The following is a 21,706-nucleotide window of genomic DNA, read 5'->3' as shown; positions in this document are numbered from 1 at the left end:
GGAACTATCACGTAGTACTACAGTTGTATGTTTACCTATGGACCACTCCTAACAAGTCATGTGTATGCATACTCAGTCGCTTCAGTCGTGTCCGACTCTTTGAGACCCTATAGACTGTAGCCCGCCAGTCCATGGAATTTTCCAGGCAAGAATACTGGAGTGGGTTGCTGTTTTTTTCTTCAGGGGATCTTCCCCATCCAGGGATCAAACCCACGTCTCCTGCAGTGGCAGGCGGATTCTTTTACCACTAGCGCCACCTGGGAAGCCGAAGGAGTCATAAAGTGGTGGTTTTAGTGAGTGAAGTTGCTCAGTTGTGTCCGACTCTTTGCGACCCCAAGGACTGCAGCCTACCAGGCTCCTCCGTCCATGGGATTCTCCAGGCAAGAATACTGGAGTGGGTTGCCATTTCCTTGTCCAGGGGATCTTCCCCACCCAGGGATCGAACCCAGGTCTCCCACATTGCAGAAAGACGTTTTAACCTCTGAGCCAAAGGTGTCTTCGACTCTTGCGACCCCATGGACTGTGGCCCGCCAGGCTCCTCTGACCATAGGGTTCTCCAGGAGTACTGGAGTGAGTTGCCATTTCCTGCTCCAGGGAATCTTCCCAATCCAGGAATCGAACTCGGGTCTCCTCCATGGCAGGCAGATTCTTTACCGACTGAGCCAGGAGGGAAGCCCGAGTCATAAAGGGACCTTGCTAAAAGTCTTCGTATTAGCCTTGTTAGAAGAGCACCTATTATGTAGGAGGCATATAATTAAATGAATGAATGAATGAATACACTGAAAATACTAAACAGTTTGTATGGTCCAATAAGAGGTATGGCCGATAGCAGAAATTCTAAGGATACTGTTCTCTGCATGCTGTTATCAAGACCGCGAAGAAAGCAAGCGGTAACTATGTTTCTCAGGTACTCTGTGCCTATTGTTCCACTAGAAAGCTGACAATAAAGTTTATTTAAGCGTCGACGTGCCCCGACGTGGCCCCGCCTCCCCAGCCAGAGCCGCGATTGGTGGGCATTGTCCGGCGGCTGCCGTTCCTAAGCCACGATTGGCTAAGGTCGCCATCATTTCGGAGCTCCCGGCGCCCGCCCGCCTTCTCGCCGCGTCACCCGTGTCTGCGCCTCCTACTCCTCCTTGCCTCGCCTCGCTTCTCCCGGCCGCATCCCGCGGGACCGGAGCGAGCAGCGGGGACCATGTTCCGACGCAAGTTGACGGCCCTTGACTACCACAATCCTGCCGGCTTCAACTGCAAAGGTGAGGAGGCGGCCCCAGGCCCGCAGCGCGTCCGTGACCGGCCGGCCGCCGCTTTCTCAGCGCCCGCTTCTGGGCTCTCCACCTGGACCGTCCGCGGCCTTGTCTCCCCGGCGCCCCTCTCCTCCCGGCCCCGAATACCTATGCTTTCTCCCATCCTTCCTTATCCGCTACCCACTCTTGCCTCTGCATCGCCACTTTCTGCACTTGCTGAACTCCAGACACCACCCCCACAGCCCTCGTCCGCACCCTCAGCACTCTAGAAGGAAAGTCTTCGCTTTTTAGCCCTTCAGCCCCGTGTTTCACGGGTGATTGGGCGATACCCTGAGCACCTGCTGGGGTCGGCACAGTGCTGGAAAATAGGAAAATGCTGAGTAACTTGAAGACTCGTTCAGGGAACTAAGGAGGGGACGGGGTAGGAGTAAGGGCAGTCAGAACCCATCCAGCAGTTTGAGCCCAAGACAAAATGAAGTCCAAGACTGACAGTGTTGGGGTCAGCGCGTGTACTAACGAGCTAATTACAGTGTGGGGGTTGGGGGGGGGCAGTTAATAGACGAGCGGGGCAGGTGAATTGTAAATACAAAGGTATTTGGGATTTCACAGCTTGAAACTGTAGAAAGTATTAAGATTGCTACCCACTGCTACTCACCTGCCGCCCACCACTACTTATTTTCTTCCATAATTCTTGGCCGGTGGTAGATTAAGTTTGAAAGGGATCGAGTAACACCTGAGATGTTAAGACCATTGTGTATTCTCAAGACTTGGGGAAGCCTAAATTTGAACTCAAGCTTGAACTTGGAAATTGAAGATGACAGTGTTTTGTCATCTCCTGTAGAAGCATGTCAACTTACAGAATCTTGTTTTTCTGCTTTGCCTTTTATTTAACAAAAAAGGTTCAGTAGGAATAGAGCTTAGATCTGGATTTGAAACTTTGAGCCTCAACTTTTTCACTGGTAAAATGGGAATATTACTTACCTCAAAAGCATATGGAAGGATTAAATGAAACAACATACATACTATTCAATGAATGTGTTTAATGTCCTTAATAGCAAATGACAGTGATAGTTGGTATCCTTGTTCTGATCGCCATTTAATTTCTTGTACTTTATTGTTGCTATTAATTTAACCTTGCTCAGTCCTTTCTCCCCCTCTTCCTCACAGGAACTGAAATAATAACTGACAAGTAGCAAAATTGTGTGCCAGGCACTATTTTTATTCTTATTTTATTTAATCTTTCATAACAAGCCTATGAGGTAAGTCCCCATTTTGTAACTCAAGAATCTGAGGCACAGAAAATTTAGTTAATTAGCCCAGGTTCACACAACCACTGAATTTCTGGAGCCAGAATTTGAATTCAGGCCAGTATATGAACAGAAGTTAATCCAAAGTCTGTACATTCAACTCCTACTTCAAGCAGCTCAAGTAATTTATGATTTTGCAGTTAAAAAAAAAAAAAAAAATTCCACAAGACTATTTGTGGAGAAGTAAGTGTTGTACCTAGTTCGTCTCATGGGCTTCCCTTGTGGCTCAGCTGGTAAAGAATCTGCTTACAATGCGGGAAACCTGGGTTCGATCCTTGGATTGGGAAGAACCCCTGGAGAAGGGAAAGGCTACCCACTCCAGTATTTTGGCCTGGAGAATTCCATGGACTGTATAGTTCCTGGGCTGGCAAAGAGTCGGACATGACTGAGCAACTTTCACTTTATTGTGATTTATATGGTGTTTTTATTACAGATGAAACAGAATTTAGGAACTTCATTGTTTGGCTTGAAGACCAGAAAATCAGACACTATAAAATTGAAGACAGAGGTAATTTAAGAAACATCCATAGCAGTGACTGGCCCAAGTTCTTTGAAAAGGTAATAAATTAGAAAGTAAAATATACCGAGAGCTTGTCTATGAAGACAGCTTTTAAAATAATATAATTTTTCTTTTAAAATAATATAGCCGGATAAAACATCCACAAAACTTATTTGCAGGGCAGGAAGAGAGATGCAGACTTACAAAACACACTTTTGAATACAGCAGGGGAAAGAGAGGGTGGGACAGATTGGAAAATTAGGATTGACATATATACACTACCATGTGTAAAGTAGATACTGGGAAGTCAGTGTATATAGTGCAGGGAGCTCAAGTCAGTGCTCTGTGATGACCTAGATGGGTGATGAGTGGAATGGGGGGTCGCGTAGGAGGGAGGTCCAAGAGGGAGCAGATACACACACACACACAGACGTAACTAATCATTGTACAGCAGAAACGAACACAACATTGTAAAGCAATTATACTCCAAACAATAATAATAATAATCAGTGTTAGAAAGGCTTGATTTCAGGGATGTAACTTTTTTTTTTTTTAACCATATTTTTAAAGCATATTATCTCTTCCTACCAAGCATTCAGTATTAGATAGAAACAGTATGGTGAATCATCAGGCGTGAGGGTGGGGGCAGGAATATAGGGGATAAAGAGTTTGAGCTTGATCCAACTAGGGAGTTCTCACAGTTTTAGGTGATATGACTGGACTAATGTTGCCACTTCTCAGCTTTCCCAAGCAATCCCTGGCTTCTTGAAACTGTCAGCATTAAGCTAATGTATCTGGAGAGCAGGCCCTTATCCCCAGTACTTAGATGAGTGCCTGACATTCAATGGAAAGACCTGTTTCTTTCATGAAAATATATATTTATAAGTGTGTATTTGTATACATATATGTTATGAATATAAATGAGTGAATGTATAGCAAAATTTATTCAAATCCTCTAGGGCCCTGTACCTGACTAGCAGGCTGCCCATTGAAAACTAACTTTATAGACTATTAACTAATAAAAGTAATGGCACAGTTAGACACTCAAAGAAAAGAAATAGTGTAGTCCAAAAAACAAAGAGACTTCTTAATTAAACAGGGACACATATAAATAGTAAAAATGGCCAAAATCAGATTTTTTTTATATTACATTAAAAATGTAGCAGAAATAGTATTAAGACATTATTAACATGATTGAAAACTAAGGTTCTCTTGTGTTTGCTTATATTTAACATACACAGTTGTCCTTTTTGTCTACAATAGAAATAATACTTTTTAAAAAACGGTATTATCTTATTTTTGTGGGTAGAATAACTTTTTCATTGACCTAGTTTAATTTTAGTAACATTTTTGCAGAAAACAGTTTTTTCAAATTAGAGTAAAAATTACATTTTACAGTGTCATTATATTAAACATTTTTATCAGCTCTGTTACTTTGATGAGATCTTTTCCTTTAAGAATTTGAAAATGATTTAATTTTTCATTGAGTGGAACAGAGTGTTTAGGTAGCTAACTTTCTCTCTTTGTGGACTAGGGAATTGTGTAAGCTACATACTATCTCTGTGACAATGAGTAAGTTTATTAACCTTTCTGTGGCTTGAGATTTTTATCAATAAATGGGGATAACAGTGGTATCTTGTCTCAGGAGTGGCATATTGTTCATGAAATATACCTGTGAGCCTGTCACAGAGGTGCCTGGCCCATCACAAGTGCTATATGTTTGTTGATATGCCTGCTTCTGCTACTAATATTGGTACCACTAGATCATTTTCCTTTACCCTTCAAAAGTATATTTTGAAATTTTTGACAGACTTGTTAAGACTTTGAAATACATTATTAGAATTTTATATTTGCTTTTATCACATTTTACTTAATAGTCTACTCGTGTACAAGACGATACAGAGTTCCACATGTGGGAGGGTGTTGAAGAATAATCAACTTTCCAATGAAAAAGACCCAGAAATGACAGTAAAGTAGTATAATCTAAAGATAATATATTGGAACTTACACAGATACTGTCCTTAAGGTGGTCTCTTTGGAATGATGGTGTCATTGCTTAAAGCATATTTAGAACTTCTTTTGGAATCAAAAGATTTAGATCAGGAGACATATTTTGAATATTGGCAGTTTTTTATACTTTGAAGTTGGGTTTGCTTTTTGTATCATGACTAAATCTTGTGAATGAGATGCCTTTTTTTTTTTTTTTTTTAAAAAAGCAGGTGAATAAAATTTTTGGTTAGAAAATAAGGTATGGTTAAAAGTGCTGATTCATTAGGTATCCCCCAAAGGATTTCCAGAAGGTTTGAGTTATAGCATTGTTGTGGGATTAGATTTTAAGCTCCTGAGACATTTACTTTAAGGACATGCTTATTTGAATATATCGCTTCTGATGTTTATTCAAAACACCTGTGTGTCACATAGCTTACTCTCTTGGAAGCATTCCAAAATATGAAAGCTAAGGTTTAGATAATAATTGGGTTTTGTTTTTTGATACATGTTTTTATTTAACTACTCTGTGTATTGAGACCTAGAATCATGGTTTAGATTCAGGTCCCTGATTTAAGTTGTGTAACTGTCAGGAAGTGTTAACCTATAGGCTTCAGTTTTCTCATCTACAAAATGCAGTTATTGTAGATCAGTGATGCCCTGTCTGGAATCTGCAAAAGTAAAACTTTCATAAAGCATGATGGGAGTACTTAATTTTTTTTCCTAAAGTAGTATATACTTAAATGGGTATAATTGCATCAAAGGTTTAGTAATATAAATGTTACAAGAAATTCGTGAGAGATAAAAACTCAGGTCTCTTAATTCCACCATGTTTTATTTTGTGACTTTATAGTAACAATGAAGCAATTTTCTTTTTCCTTCACAGTATCTCAGAGATGTTAACTGTCCTTTCAAGATTCAAGATCGACAGGAAGCAATTGACTGGCTTCTTGGCTTAGCTGTTAGACTTGAGTATGGAGATAATGGTATGTTTTGTGGAGAATATATTGTTTTAAAGGGAGGGAGAGAAAGGGTGGGAAAGGAGGGTAAAAATGTAGGGAACTTGCCCATTTGTCTTAGATTGTTTTACCTTTGATTCATTTTCAGTTTTGTACATCCTCATCTCACTTTACAGTATCTGATTAAAATTTTACTTTTTGTTTGTAGTCATTCTAGATTTTCTTTTTTAGAATTTGAAGGTGATGTCCTCTCACAAAGTCACATCACTTCAGTGAATTTGCTGGCTTGGCACAGTCTGCACCTTAGCCTTCAAGTTCATTTGTTGCTACTGTCCCAGAATTAATAGGATTTCAGGTCTTGGGTGCAGCAGCCATTTTCACTAGAGACTGAAATATACATCTAATGCAAATATGCACTATAAGCCAAAATGTATTTATTATTCATGTTTAACATTATTTTATTACAGAAACTTGTATCATTGGAATATTTTGAATATTAGTACTTACCGTGAAAATAGGTTTCCAATAAACCATTTTCTCTCATTAGGCCATTTCATTTTGAAAGGCCTGCTAACATCTAAATCTAAGATCTGATTATCTTATTTTATCTCCATCCTCTGCATTTATGTTCTCTTTCTTGCAACTATCAGTTCCAGTCTTAATCATTTGCTTTTGAAGCCTTTTTAATGCCTTTTGTTGTTTAGTCTCTTAAGTCATGTCTGACTCTCTGGGAATCCATGGACTGTAGCCCACCAGGCTCCTCTGTCCATGGGATTTCCTAGGTAGGAATACTGGAGTGGGCTGCCATTTCTCGCTCCAGGTTTAGTTTCAGTGTCTTTGGCCCCTCTTTTCTTCCCATCCATCTTTTCCTTTGTCTGCTGTATCTTTCCTTCTCCATCTCCACTGCCGTCACCCAAATTCTAGCTCTTGTCCCTTTCTCCTGAGATTATCATAACACCTTTCATAGTAGTCTCCCATCTGTGTCACCCTCTGTTTTCATCCACATGGCCCCCACCAAGCTAATTTTTTGAAACATAAATGTTTTAGGATGCTACACTTTGTCTCCAAAGAATAGTTCCTTTTATATATTCACAAACACCATTGCTTTCCCATTTTCTACAAAAGGAATTTCAGGCGCCTTAGCATGATATCAAAGCCTTTAAACTAGTATTCATATACTTGCCACCCCAGCCAAACTAGAGTAATGCTGTTTCCTCTTTCCACCTCCTTTTTTCCCCCTTCTTTCTTTGCTTTCACTTTTCCCTTGGCTAATATGCCATTTCAGTCTATCTCTACACATATAAATCCTGTCTGTCCTTGTAAGATCCAGCTCAAATGCCAGCTAGCAGCAATGATACTTCCTTGTTAACTTTCATAACTTTTACCTCAATAACTTTTTAGATCATTTGCACTTTTCATTTTGCTCGTGTTACTTGCCTCATTAAATTGTAAGCTGATGTTCACCTTTGTTTTCTACATGGTACCTCTATTAATTTCCTGTTGCTGCTGTAACATATTGCCATAAACTCAGTGATTTAAAAGACAGTATTTTACAGTTTCGGAGGTCAGAAGTCCAACACCGGTATCAGGACTGAAGTCAGTTTGTCGACAGGGTTGGTTTGTTTTGGAGGCTCTAGGGGAGGATTCATTTCTTTGTCTTTTCCGTCTTCTGGAGGCTGCCTGCTTTCCTTGACTCTGTTCCCTGTATCTTCAAATCTAGCCGCATAGCAAGTTCTAATAATCTCTGTAATTCTGCTTTCATTGTCATGTCTTCTCTGACCTTCCTGCCTCCCTCTTCTAAGGATGCTGTGATTTCATTGTGCCCACCTAGATAATCCAGGGTAACCCGCCACCCCCAATTTCAAGGTCCTTAATTCAGTCACACCCACACAGTCCCTTTTGCCATGTAAGATAACATATTCATTACTTCTGGGGATTGCAGTATGCCATCTTTTGTGGGGAGGGAGCAGTCATGATTCTCTCTGCCACAGTACCTGATGTAGTTTCTTGTGTACAGTAGATGTGCTTATCAATTTTAATAAATCCTTGGTAAGTGCAATATATGAATGTAAGTACAGCTATTTCTCAGTGATAGCATGGTTTCTTTTAATGTATAAAAAAGCTGAGTTTATATCTGAAACACTGCCCCTTAGCAGTAGGAGGCACTGTTGTTCTCTTACAGCTTTACATTGATGAGTTCATTCTTCTTGACTTTTAAGTTATTTTAAATTTTTATTTTTGATAAATTATAAATTTTTATTTATGCCTTAATATTTTGTAAAGCCTTTAGCTTGCTTGTCAATTAAGGTGATTAAAAGCTAACTTAAGTTCTTTTAACTTTTTTTGATAATTTCAAATTTACAGAAATGTTGCAGGAATAATAAAAATAATTATTACTTACTCAAATTCTGCAGGTGTTATTAACATTTTACTTCATTTGCCTTATCCTTTTCTGTGTATTCACATACTCCTAATTTTTTTCTGAACCATCTGACACTAAATTGTAGATGATTTCTCTTTTACTCTGAAGCACTTAAATGCACATTTCCTAAAAGAAAAAGTCATTGTCTTACATAGCTACAGCATGCTTATCATAATCAGGAGATTAACTTTGATTCTCTGCTGTTGTCTGTAGGTATTACTCACATTTCAGTGTTTGTCTCAGTAATGTTCTTTATGGCAAAAACAAGCAAACAAAAACCTCCAAAGCAATCCTGGATTGTGTGTTTTGTTCATTCTCATTCATCTCTGTGTCCATTCTCCTACACTCTGGAACGATTTACTCAGTCTTTGTGCTTTAGGACAGTGACATTTATTTTTAGAATGTCCTTCAGTTTGGGTGTGTCTGATGGTTCCTCATGGTTGGGTTGAGAGTTTGTAGTTTATTAAGAATAACACAAGTTATGTTGCATTCTTGTAAGTACCTCATATTAGGATGCATGTGTTAGTGATATACCTAAATGTTAGTCATTTTTCTGATCACTTGGGTAAGCTTTCTTCAGTGTAAAGTTACTGTTTTCCCCTTTGCAATAAATATGTATCTTATTTTTTTCTTTTTGACTTGCACCTCACAGGATGCAAGACATTCATCAAACCCCATGCCCTCTGCAGTGGAAGATCAGAGTCCTAGTCACTGAAATTCCTTAGATACCTATCTTGGAAAAGAGATACTTTGAGATGATTTCTCTGTGCTTTTCCTCCTTAAATCTTAGCTGTAGTATTCATTTGATGATTCTGGCCTGAGTCAATTATTATATTGATTATGATGGCCAGAAGGTGTTTTTCTGATGCCATCATTCTTCTACATTTTTTTTGGCTTTCCACTGAAAGGCCTTTAAGAGCAGTTCCCTTCTTACCAATGTATGTTTTTATTCAAATCAGTGTAGATATGTGAATTCTTATTTTACTCAGTGGGTTTTAATCCTTATTTGTCATCGTGTATTTAAATGTTTGTTCCAGATTTGGCTAGTGGGGACTCCTTTCAGCTAACTTCTGTCTGACTTAAATTTTAATGCTTTTATTTTCCTTTTTTTTTCTTTTTTTTTTTTTTAAGCAAATCATAAAAGCACTATAGCCAAAGATGGCTTTGGGGGCATTAAATTTAGTGAATTACTATTAAATATTTTTATTTGTAAAATCTTAAAATACTATTTTTCAAGTAAAGCTAATAAAATATATTTTTGGAATTCTGCATATTAAGACTCAAAGTTTAGCTTTGTGTATCATGGTGTATTTGAAGTGCTGTTTTTTTCTAGAAAGCAAAGTTTTTGATTCTGTATACAGCATTCAAAAGATTTGAGAAGAAACTTCTTAGTAAATTTGTTTTTAACCTCATGTGACTTATATTTACCCACCTCCCATTCTTCTACCCCTCCCAAGTTTCAGAGGAAGCTGAAAAGCAGACTTTCTCAAAATTTAGATACCAAAGAAACATTAATGAAAAGGTATTTGTGTTGGATAATCATTTTACCTTAATTAAAACAATAAACTACTCATATTGTCTTGTAGAGTTTTTTAATAGCAAAAAGTAATTTTGAATGGATGAGTTGTCTGTGCTTACAACCAATTTGGCTTAAATTCAATAACTAAGCAGTGTTTGTTTTACCTTAAGTTGAAGTCCTACAAATTGTATTTTTGCCTGTCTTTACAGCTGAAAAATACAACAAGGACTTGGTACCTGATAATACAAAAAATGCTGACAATGCAGCTAAAAATGCAGAGCCATTGATCAATTTGGATGGTAAGTTTATAAATGCATAAAAATTATCAACATTTTTGGTTTCTTAAATGTTTTTTACTTCTAGAATGAAGTCTGGGTTTACTTGGTTTTAGTAGATTAAGAATGTTTCATGGAGACAGACATTTGTGTTCATATTTTTTTATTCTTTATGCTGTTTTTTATTGTTGTGACAATGTCCTTTCTCCTTAGATAGTTGAGTACCTGAAATTTAAAATGCTGTGCTTTCATCTGTCCATAGTAACTTGGGTATTTGATTTGTGTTTAATCATAGTGGTGATTGCTTTCCTAGGTGCAGAAAATATTAATCTAATGACTATGAAACAAGTGTTAAAATTTCTCATTTTTGTAAGTCCCAGATGTCTTTAAGTAGTTCTTTCTCCTTTTAAAAGTATGATGATTCTAATTACTTAGGTTATGTTAAATATTCTTTTGCTGACTTATGGTGACCTGTTATTTATGAGTTACCCCTATGAATTAATAAGCTGCTTGGACACTCGGGGGCTGCTGCTTGGAGAAAAGGTTTTGGGAAAACTGTCCTTTGAAGGGAATCTGTGTATTAAAATTAATAGCTTTTTGAGAAAAGTTAATTAAAAGTGCTACATAAAAGGGCCTTGCAGAGAAAGTTACAGGACAAACCTCATGTGAGTTAGTCATTTATTGGGTTGTTCACTTTGGTTGATTAGTAGGAAAACCATTGATCTCATCAACTTACCTAATGATGATGCCCCATACTACTTTTGTCAGCATTAATTTTAGAAATTAAGAGATTTTTTTGTTACTAGAAAATAAAAATGTTTTTAATATATGCTTACATTTATGTCTGTAATTACATGCTTACAGAGCTATAAGTTTCCATTTTTAATCTTTTATAGTAAATAATCCTGATTTTAAGGCTGGTGTAATGGCTTTGGCTAACCTTCTTCAGATTCAGCGTCATGATGATTACCTGGTAATGCTTAAGGTCAGATTCATATTTTTGATTCATACATGTAACAATTTAAAAACTCATTTTCTAAGTAATTATATATTTATATATAATTTTTAAAATCTTCATTTTCTAAAAATAATTGATATTTAAATCTATGGTTGAATGAGTAAAATGTGGAGGAATGTAGGACATAAACCGGATTTAATTAGTTCATTGGTTTTAGATTACCTAACAACCAATATCAAAGTATTTACTATGTACCTGCCTCTGTGCTAAATCTTTTGCAAAGATGATCTCATTCAGTCTTCCCAACAATCCTAGAGATAGTTAACTGGTATCTTTTAAAAAATATGTATATGAAGAAACAGACTGAACGATAATAGATAATGTTCAAGCTGACACAGAAAATGATAGGATTTAAACCAGACACTTGACCTTAAACTAGACACTCGGTCCAATCTTCCTCCTGTATCACCCCACCTCTTTTTAATTAGTCCTTCTAAAGATTCATGGTCTATAATACATTAAGATCATGGAAAATGCCAAACTAGTAAATGGTGCATTTGGTCAAAAATATATACCCCCAAGTCTCTCTGAGGAGTGAATGTTTCTGTCCTCCAAGCCCCCCATCCTAGATAGGCCATTCAGTTCAATCCTTCCATCAGGGAATCTGATGGTCTGAAAGATATGTCTTATTTCTGAGAGGAAAATCTGTTCTTGCTTCAGACAATTCATGTTGAGTAACTATGATAGTCTTGTGGGGGAGGGGCGGGGGAGTGGTCCTTAGGATACCAGATTGGAAGTTATTTTAGAAATTATTATTGATTTCTATGAGAAAGAGCTTTAAATTACTTTAAGCCACTTTTCAGGAAATTAATTTCACTCTCCCCACAAGATATTAAGCCATAATTTATTCTCCTTTTTAGAATTATATTAAGTGACAATTGTAAGAAGGGAAAGACTATTCTATTCCTAGATTATTGTAATTCTTTTTGCTGAATCTGAATGTTTAACTTGGATCGTCTCAACTCCAATTGGATGCCAAGAGACAAAAGTTGTTTTTAGTGAAATTTAGCTCTTTCAAAGGCTTGTTCCTTTCTTGGGCAATTATAGAAATCATTTTGGAATGGTTCTACAGTGGTTGTTTCAGCCTTAATCATAAACTTAGAGAGAGGAAAATAGTGTATTTGGGATGCTAAAGTATAAGTCAATTATAATAAAAAACTATAAAATTCTAATCCTAACTGCATGTTTGTTCTTTCGAGTTAATTGAAGCAAACAGTACATGACAATATGGACATCTTCATAGGTTTGCTAGGTGTGAGAATCAGTACATTAACTGGCAACTGGACTATGTAATATATTTGCAGTGACTGTTAGATTGGTTTAGTTATTTTTCAAATGTATTTTTCCAGGTTTTTATTATTAAAAATAATTTTTCACACTTTTCACACTTATTTTGGGGTTTTCACTATGATTCACTAAAATTCCTTAAAATCTTTTCGAGTGTGTGCAAGTACATGTATGCACTTGTGTCTGCAGTGATAAAATGTGTTGATAATGAAAAAATGTGTCCTATGAATAATCTGAAAAAATTTTACTATAGTGAAGAACCCAAGGACAGTATTATACACTACTCTTTGTGTCAGAGATTGTGTGCATGCACACACGCATGTGCATATATCCCTGGTGAGCTTGTAATTTGTTAGACTTTGTGAGTATGTAGAAGGATCTGGTAGCAATAATTGTTTTCTGAAACGATAACTGAGGCTTGGATAGAAAGGAGACCTTTATTAAAATTTTTTACCACACACAAATTACTTATTCAAAAAATGTAATTGTTATGAACATCATTCCACATTATTAAATGTTAAAAGTGAAAACTTTCATTACATTAGCTGTTTTCTTTATTTTTAACTTGCTGGAGAGTTTGGTACTGAATTAAGTATTTCTAATTTCATCATATTGAGCATCCTTATTCTATATATTGAGAGAAGAAAAGATAACAGCCAGTAAAAAGTAAAACTAATGTTTTGGGGGATTTCTTAGGCAATTCGCATTTTGGTCCAGGAGCGCCTGACACAAGATGCAGTTGCTAAAGCAAATCAAACGAAAGAGGTACGTTGTTTTTTTTTTTAATCTAAATAAATTCTAAATTATTACTGAACGTTTTTTTGGAGTTTGAACTTTGCTTGACAATGCTTAAGATAGTCTGTGCTAGAACTGCCCAGAGAAAGTACTTCAGCAGGGTGGAATTAGATTCTTAAGCAAATTGTACCCATTCATATTTGAGTGAAAAGTGAACTTCACATTTATCTCACTTCATTACTTTTAAGAAGCTACCAGTAGCACATTGACAGCCTACCAGTAGAAAACCACTGTGTGTGCTCAGGTGATTTAAAAGAACTTACCCTTGTGAAATTTACTGGGTTATTTTGACTAACTTCTAGAAAACAGGACACACCTCCTCTTTGTTACTCGTTAGTTTTCCTTTTCTACATAAATCTTTATCTTCACCCTTTTGTTTCTTCAGAGAAATCTCATTTCCTACCATAAACCATGATAAAGTAACTTGTTCATAATTTTAGGATAGTTTCAGATGAATTGTACCAAAAATCCAAATGTCCCTAAAGCCTTCTTGAGTATGGGTCAGTGCAGACAGTGTCCTTGGGTTAGCAGCTGCAGATATCTGATAATGCCCCTTCCTGCTACCTAGATGAATGTCTTGGTTACAGTCTGTATTCTGAACCCTGGTCCTTCGGTCATGCCTCCCTCACCCTCTAATTCCCCAGTGTCTATTGTCCTCTGACCTCATCTTTATCAAAACCCAGTAGTTTTGAAAGGTTATTAATGCCAGGGCAGGGTAATGCCCCTCTGAAAGACACTCAGTTTCTTTTAAAGGTTCTTACAGTATGAATCAGGCCACTGGAAATTAAAGCTCAGCTTATTTCACCCCCACTATAGAACAAACAGTAAGTTGTTTTGGCATAATAAAATCATTCATAATCATTCAGCAAAACTATGCCTTTGGTTTGGAAGGCAGTGCAAATAAGGCTGTAACCAAATAATCTTTGCTGTTATTTGCCAAGTAAAATTCAGTTTATTTTCAGTGTTCCAAATAAGTCCTAACTTCAGTGTCATCTCAGAAGATACTGTGCTACTGTAACAACAGTGGAAGAGTTCTACAGTTTCTTGTTCGCACTCATTCAGTACACTGGGTTTGGGGCATGAAGTGAGAAGTGACAGTTTAGCATTTGTAACATTGAAAGGATTGACTTTAACTGGTAATGATTTTATACAGTATATAATAAGCAGAGAGTCTAAACCGCCTTCTTGATTTTTGATAGTTATTGTGAACTTTATATGGTTTGGCATCATACCAAAGATGGTGATTATGATACAGTGCTGACTGGTTAACTAAATGGTTTAGATTCTGTTCATTTTCCAAGACCATTTCAAAGTAACTTTTAAATAATATGCAATCTGATAAATGTCATAACCAGAAAAAATAGTTCTGTATATTTTAGATTTGTACAGTTCATAAAGACAAATTGATATGCTCAAAGTTGAAGAAGCTCATGAATGGAAGAAATCCTGTTTGTCCTGTACACTGGCTGCTTACTGTCACTAAAGTGGACAAGAGCAGCCCTGTCAACCTTTGCTCCATAGCTGTAATGATAGCACTGCTGCAGCAAGGAGCTGTGCTTTTATAGTGCCTGGTTTTAAAGGATTGGATTGTGTTATGGAACTAGCTTCTTACTACATGGAAAAAGCTTTTTTGGGGTTTTTTTTTTTTTTTTTTTTGGTAGTAGGAAAAAAGTCACTCATCAAAAGGCATATTTAAAGAGAAAATTCTCAGGCACCTTGCCACTGCAGCTAAAAGGGCTAAAATAACAAACTAGCTAGTTGCTTTTCAGTTTGAGCTAAGAAAATAGACATGTATCACTATATATAGTCTGATTTTTGTCCTTTTTCCTTAAGGGCTTGCCTGTTGCCTTGGACAAGCATATTCTTGGTTTTGACACGGGGGGTAAGTGATTTTTAATTCAAACTTTTGAGAGACTTGGTGATTATTTGGGGGAAGTGAGTGAATAAATGCAAAAGTTACTGATTAATGCAGTGTTTCTTATGAAACAGATGCAGTTCTTAATGAAGCTGCTCAGATTCTGCGATTGCTGCATATAGAAGAGCTCAGAGAGCTACAGACAAAAATTAATGAAGCCATAGTAGCTGTTCAGGCGATTATTGCTGACCCAAAGACAGACCACAGACTGGGAAAAGTTGGAAGATGAACATTTTAGGATTTCAGCTTCTCACCTACTTAGTACAATTGGGAACCATGTAAGCTTTGGCATGTGTTTGGAAATGTCATGTTTTCAAGGGAAAAATCCCAGAAAATTGACTATGTTCTAGAGATTTACCATCATTGCTTTTTCTTTAATAAAGTTGGGAAGGCGATTTTTTTTTTTGACTGTTGGTTATGTATCTGTAAAAGTAATCTGCTTTCTCCCTTGTGGTTTTACGTTCATGCCACCCCCGCAACTTCATTATAGACAACACAAATCCTTAAGTCATAGGAAAACTTAAAAATATATTTTATTGGAGTAATCTAGAAAATTTGAGAACCGTTACATCTTTGGTATTTATATATAAATGTAATTTCGTGGGTAATCCTATAGAGGGACTTACAGGATCAGAAAATACAAATTGAAACATTCTAGCACCTTTTAATATAAATAGAAATGCATTGATGTAGAGGTAAAAAAAAAAAAAACCCTTAGAACTTTTGTTGGGAAACTATAAATAAGTTGGTTATTTCCCATCAGTTCTGCATTAGCCTTCTCTTAACTATGTCAGGGTTTATGATCTTTTAGGATTGTATTTTTATACCGATCACGTGTGCTTTAATTTCTTGTCCAGAAAGCAAAAATCAGATTTAGGGTCTCAGCGTGCTCTAATTGGTTCTTAGTTGAATGAATTTGACCTTTTAAATATGATATAAATGTTTATGGAAAGTTGCTTATAAGCAACAATTAAAATTCTTTTGCCTTTTTTAATCTTGAAATAACTTGTTTTTTAAAAATACAGTAGTAAAGATTGAGGTATAAACTTTTCACAAAATATACTTAGTCTTTTTGCACTGAAAATGTTCATCTTGTATGTCCAGGAACTTCTAATGGCCAATTCCTTTTTCACTTTCACCTTTGTTCCTGGTAAATGTTCTTTAGGGTCCAGATTCCAATTGTAAACTCCAAGTCCATATTTACTTTCTTCCTGTGGAGGGAGGGAACAGTATGTGAGTATCTTATATCTAATTTGCAACAGCAAGTCTTTTTAAAGGGGAAATATCCTAGTAGGCTGACATTTTTTGTGTACAGTTAAGCTTGGTAGACTTAAGGTAGCAGAATGGTCACCCCTATGTGTTGGCCATGAGCTCTTCTAGCTCGGAGTGGCTGTCACTGGTGGTGGCAGCAGGCCAAGGGTGATCAGCTACTAGATCCATCCTCCTCTACTCAGCTGATCCAAAAGGAGCTGCCTGAGCAGCTGTTTACCTGGGCAGTAGGGGTAGACTGCAGTTATCCCATAGAGGTGAGATCGCTGCTCTGGGAGATACTCATCAGTAAACTGGCCGGTGTCTCTGTTTACTGCTATAACACCATCCCTGGTAACAGAAAGGAAGAGTGAATTCATAGGATTTAAGACTGGGTAGAAAAAGTCAGTTTATCGATAAGCGAAATCTCTGCCAGACTTCTCAGATACATTTTTAAAATTAACTGTGACTTGTGACTTGGATTCTGAAGATCTGTCTGTATCAGTGATTCTCAAAGTAGTCCTCAGATGTACATCATCTGGGAACTTGACAGCAGTACAGATTCTTTGGGCTCCTACTCAGATTCTAGAATGAGACCAATCAATATGCTTTGTCAAGAGCACAGGATAATTCTGATGTCATGCTATGCTAAAGTTTGAGAACCACTGTCCAAATCAGAATTGCTGGGGGTGGAGTAGAAGGACATACACTTATTTTTAATGCTTCCCAGTTCCTCTTAGCCAACTAGTGTAAGGTGTAGTATTTTTCATTCTTCTGGGGAGCAACTAATATGTCCGTGTCACTTTTTATTCTCTGAAGATCAGACTAATGTCCTTGCTTTTTGGATAGTTTATTACCAAATAGTATTGCTCACATGTAGCTTAAAAATGGCAGACCTCTTAAATTTCTGGGTGATATAAAAGTATGCTTTTAAAAGTCTTCAGTAACACTTGAAGAATGTTATCTACTAATGAAGAAAGAATGAAAAAAAAACCTTAAGCATAGGGCTTAATTTCTAAAGTCACTTACTAACGTGGTACAACAAGTGCTGTCTCCTCCAGAACAGTGCCTTTTCAGGCTTGTCCAGAGTGTCAGGCTCACCTTCTCCAGTCGGTATGGTAGAAGTGATCTGCGTAGCTCACAATGTTGAAGGGGTAGTTGAGGTTGTTTTGAATGACACGCCGTCCAGTTCCATCAGGTAGTATACACTCCAGTTTTTTAGTTCCTTTTAAATCAAAGAGGTCCTTTTATATGATGAAAAAATTCTTTTACCAAAAACAGTGGCAAGTAAATTCATTCTCAGAGAAAACAAAGGTGGAATATTTTATCACCAGTGCAATAATACAAATTAAAAACTAAAATTTTCCTGTTCTATTACCAGTCTTCAGTTTGTTTAAGAGCATTCTAGTTTTTACTGGAATTTAAACTCTTAATCCTGTTTTGGAAAACAGGATTGCACTTACAGAAACCTGGCTAAGTTTCTGCCAGAGGAGGAAATAGAGATAAAAGTTAAATCAGTGTTAAAGAAGTCTACATGTGAGCTCATAAACTGTTAAAATATTTGGATAAATACCTGCCCTTTGTAAGCAATGTATGATAATAGCCAAAGCTGCCTTTTAACTAAAATCCTTTTTTTTTAGACTATATTATTTTCTAGGCAGGAATAAAAAGTAAAAACTAGCCTGACTTGTATTTTTCAATATAAATATTTTAAATAGCTAAACAAGGCAAGAATTTCCGAGTGTGACCTCATGGACTGTGTATCCCACCAGGCTCCTCTGTCCATGGAATTCTCCAAGCAAGAATACTGGAGTGGGTAGCCATTCCCTTCTCCAGGGGATCTTCCCAGCCCAGGGATTGAATCGAGGTCTCCTGCAGTGCAGGCAGATTCTTCACCAGCTGAGCCACTGGGGAAGCCGTTTTCTCATGGAACCCTTTAAGTAAATTTCAAATACTTATTAAAAATATCACTTGTTTTGGGCAGCTGGGTTGTAATATTGACCCACCTGCATTTTCTTCCCTTTTATTAGAATCAAATTCCTTAAGAACAGCTTTTTTTTTATTATCTAATGAAACAAAGTATCTTTTCAGTTGTACTAATAGTAACGAAATTACACAACAGAGAGAGAACCTGGGAACAGGCAGCCCAAATTTATTACTAAAGGAAGCCATCCTGCCATATCGCTTTTCAAAGACTGTCCCCAGCATAACAGCATACTGACTTAGAATAACAGATATTTATAGACAGTGAACTCCGGGAGCTGGTGATGGACAGGGAGGCCTGGCATGCTGCGATTCATGGGGTCGCAAAGAGTCGGACACGACTGAGCGACTGATCTGATCTGATCTGATAGATGTTGTAATACTGAGAAAAGAAAATAACAACCTCTGTTTATTTATCTAAGCCTGTCGATTCCAACAGTGTATAATACTTATTTTTAACCTAAAAGATGTGCCAAGTGCTTGTGTTGGGGGAGGGAAAGCAGTAAAAAAAATAAGTTGGACGTCGAACTAGCTCTCAAACTTAGCACCTCATTTATACACATAAGGCCTCAGGAAGTTCACTGTAACAATCGTTACAAAGTGTCCTTTAAAACAGGGGTCCCAAATTTCTGGGCTCTTAATGTCTGATGATCTGAAGCGGGGCTAATACAATTAATAATAGAAATAAAGTGCACAGTAACTATAACATGCTCAAATCATCCCAAAACGTCCTGTCCTCCCCCAGCCATGGAAAAACGGTCTTCCACGAAACCAGTCTCTGGTGCCAAAAAGGCTGGGGACGGCTGCTGTGAAAGGCGTAGAGCATCTGCTGCCATGTTATAAATTTAAACCAGACGTTCCGAAGGGTGGGATCTGGTTTTATTGTAAAATCAGAGTGCTCACACTCACTGCACGCTGCAGTGTTCTGTATTTGCATTCCATCAATAGTATTACCTGCATCTGCCCAGCAGAGCAGTTTGGAGAAGGGGTCAAAGGTTAAACCATTGGGTAGTCCAATGTCTTTATTCACTAGAATTCTTCTGTTTTCTCCATCTAAAGACGACATTTCAATCTTAGGTGCTTCTCGATTCCAATCTGTCCAGTACAGGTTGCTGTGGGTAAATCAAATGGAGAAGGATAAACCTTCCTCAATGCATAGAATCCAAATTTCAGAGTCAAAAACACTGCTGAAAGTTAAAGCTGAAGGTTATCTTTGTATGTCCCAGTTGGTGACCTTAGCAATTATTGTAGACAGGAAACTGTTCTGTTAACCACTGCCACTGTGAAAATGGGGCCAGAGGAATAGCACGTCTGGTGTCTGAGTTTTGCTCACTTGTGCCATTTTACACAGGTAACCCCACTATGGGTTTAACAACTGGGATTTCCTAATGGGTTGCTGGAGGGAAACCCACCTCATTCCAGTTGAAGTCGCAGGCTTGGCCTGATCCAAAGTAGCCCCCAGTCTCTCTCACATACTCTTGAATTCTCTACATACCACATCACAGGCTTAGTAATTTCCTTGTTATTCTATTATTCATTAGTTTACTGTCTTATTTCCTAGAACGTAGTAGAACTTAGACTTCATGAAAGGACAGACCCTGTCTTTGCCTGAACAGTGCCTGACACCTAGTACATCCTCCATGAATACTGTTAAATTAATGTGCACTTTTATGCTCATGCTCTGACCCTCCTTACACCGTACTTAGAACCCAAGGGCTTCAAGTGAGGGTCAACAGGTAACAGAGGAGAATTAGGGAAGCCCAGCCGACCCCTGGATTGGATCCACAGCGATGGCACGAGGGTTCACCAGGTCCATGTGGAAGAGGGCCCGACGCTCAGAGCCATCCAGCCTGGCCCTCTCTATCTTATCCAGGCCGCTGTCCGTCCAGTACATTGTTCTACGGAAGTGGTCGATGGCAAGACCTTCGGGGCTTATTAGACCTGAAATAAAACAAAGGCAAGACTGAAGCAACTGAAGCTATGAAAGGAGAATCTGAAGCAGAGAGGTCTACTATGTTCCCACTGTTAAGGGGAAAGTCGTGAGAGTCTCTAAAAAAACAGACTTAATAGAGGAGTAGGTCCTTTGTGGTTTTCCTGCCAGCTCTAGTTCACTCTAGCCTCACAAGACCCCCCCTCCCCCAAGCCTGGTGGCACCAAGCGTCCAGGTGGCTGGGGCCACTCCCTGAGTTCCTACACAAACCCTTCCTGTTCAGAGTCCTATCTAGAAGGTAGATGGGAGACTTAGGCACAAAACAGGCAAATAACCTGGACTGAGTAGAATGAAATGAAATGGGAAGTGTCTTCTGGGTGGAGCTGCTGACCTGAGTTAATGACCATCTCGGGCTCTGCTCCTGGTTCCAAACTGGCGCGGCTAATTGTCCGTCCAGCAACATCTGTCCAGTACACCATCCTCTCCCGGCAGTCATAGTCAATTCCCACGACTATGGAGCCCTGTGTGACCAAAACACAGAATTGGAACAATTAGGATTCCTTGCACTTCCCCCGACCTCATGCTCAGCCACCTCACTCGTTTGTTCATGGCGGCATTGACCAGCTGCACTGTATGGTTTTATGGGCAGTGGGGCACAGTGGGTAGAAGTACAGGTGATGGAGGCTGGCTTCCCTGAGCCAGCGCCAGGCTTGGCCACTTACTTCGGCACTACCTTCATTTTGCAGATGAGGTGACAAAGGCATACAGAAGTTAACAGAACCTACTTCACAAGGCTGCTATCAACATTAATACCATAAAAGCTTATAAAGTATCCTAACCAGTGATGAGTACATTGTAAACTTTCAATAAGCATTATTACTGTTGGTGGTAAAAGCAAAAGTGATTTCATGAAAAGATCAGCCCATTCAGTGATTAGCGGACAAATGTTAGTCTCGGCAAAGTAAGTCTTCATTACTTCACTGGACAAAAACTCTGTCAAATGTAATCCAGCACTTTTTGAAAAAGCCTAAGATTTGCCAACATATAATGAAATCAACCCTCCTCTGCCCTGTCAGTGAGATCTTTCTGCTATTTGAGATGCAGACACCCTTAACCCTCGTCTCTGCATCTTACTACAAAGCAATCCTTGGGCTGTACTCTAGTGTAAAAGAAAGTCTATTACAACTTGAAGGAACTGGGGAATGGTGGCCACCTGACTTCTGTCTCGGGAGCTCTCCCCTCCTTCCTTACTGCTAAATAAATGACAAAATCCTTTTTTAAGTGCTGAGTCGGTGATATTCCTTTCCAAAATTCTGCAC

General features: G+C 38.1%; 2 protein-coding genes across 3 annotated transcripts in view; one reads left to right on the top strand and one right to left on the bottom strand.

Moving 5' to 3' along the window:
• Positions 1–1,074: 1,074 nt before the first annotated feature.
• RTRAF (RNA transcription, translation and transport factor) lies at positions 1,075–15,621 on the top strand. Of its 2 annotated transcripts, none has more exons than XM_044925120.2 (8): positions 1,075–1,253; positions 2,985–3,109; positions 5,923–6,022; positions 10,146–10,235; positions 11,108–11,196; positions 13,213–13,281; positions 15,145–15,193; positions 15,284–15,621. In XM_044925120.2, exons 1-8 carry the CDS (start codon positions 1,193–1,195, stop codon positions 15,346–15,348), a joined length of 648 nt encoding a protein of 215 aa, XP_044781055.1. In that variant the 5' UTR covers positions 1,075–1,192; the 3' UTR covers positions 15,349–15,621. The 2 variants fall into 2 exon arrangements, with proteins under 2 accessions (XP_044781055.1, XP_006046405.1); XM_006046343.4 differs by having other exon boundaries at positions 1,081–1,253; positions 15,301–15,621.
• A 120-nt stretch (positions 15,622–15,741) lies between these two features.
• Positions 15,742–21,706, bottom strand: part of NID2 (nidogen 2) — a 91,682-nt gene continuing 85,717 nt past the window's right edge. The window contains exons 15-20 of the mRNA XM_006046344.4: positions 20,779–20,908; positions 20,227–20,398; positions 19,412–19,569; positions 17,576–17,699; positions 16,716–16,825; positions 15,742–16,437 (exon numbers count right to left, since the gene is read on the bottom strand). Of these exons, the coding sequence (XP_006046406.4) occupies positions 16,427–16,437; positions 16,716–16,825; positions 17,576–17,699; positions 19,412–19,569; positions 20,227–20,398; positions 20,779–20,908 (705 nt within the window). The 3' untranslated portion in view covers positions 15,742–16,426. The remainder of the gene's footprint in view (positions 16,438–16,715; positions 16,826–17,575; positions 17,700–19,411; positions 19,570–20,226; positions 20,399–20,778; positions 20,909–21,706) is intronic.

The sequence above is a fragment of the Bubalus bubalis genome, chromosome 11 (assembly GCF_019923935.1).
Source record: "Bubalus bubalis isolate 160015118507 breed Murrah chromosome 11, NDDB_SH_1, whole genome shotgun sequence".
Lineage (NCBI taxonomy): Eukaryota > Metazoa > Chordata > Mammalia > Artiodactyla > Bovidae > Bubalus > Bubalus bubalis.
This window is presented reverse-complemented; position numbering and strand designations above follow the sequence as displayed.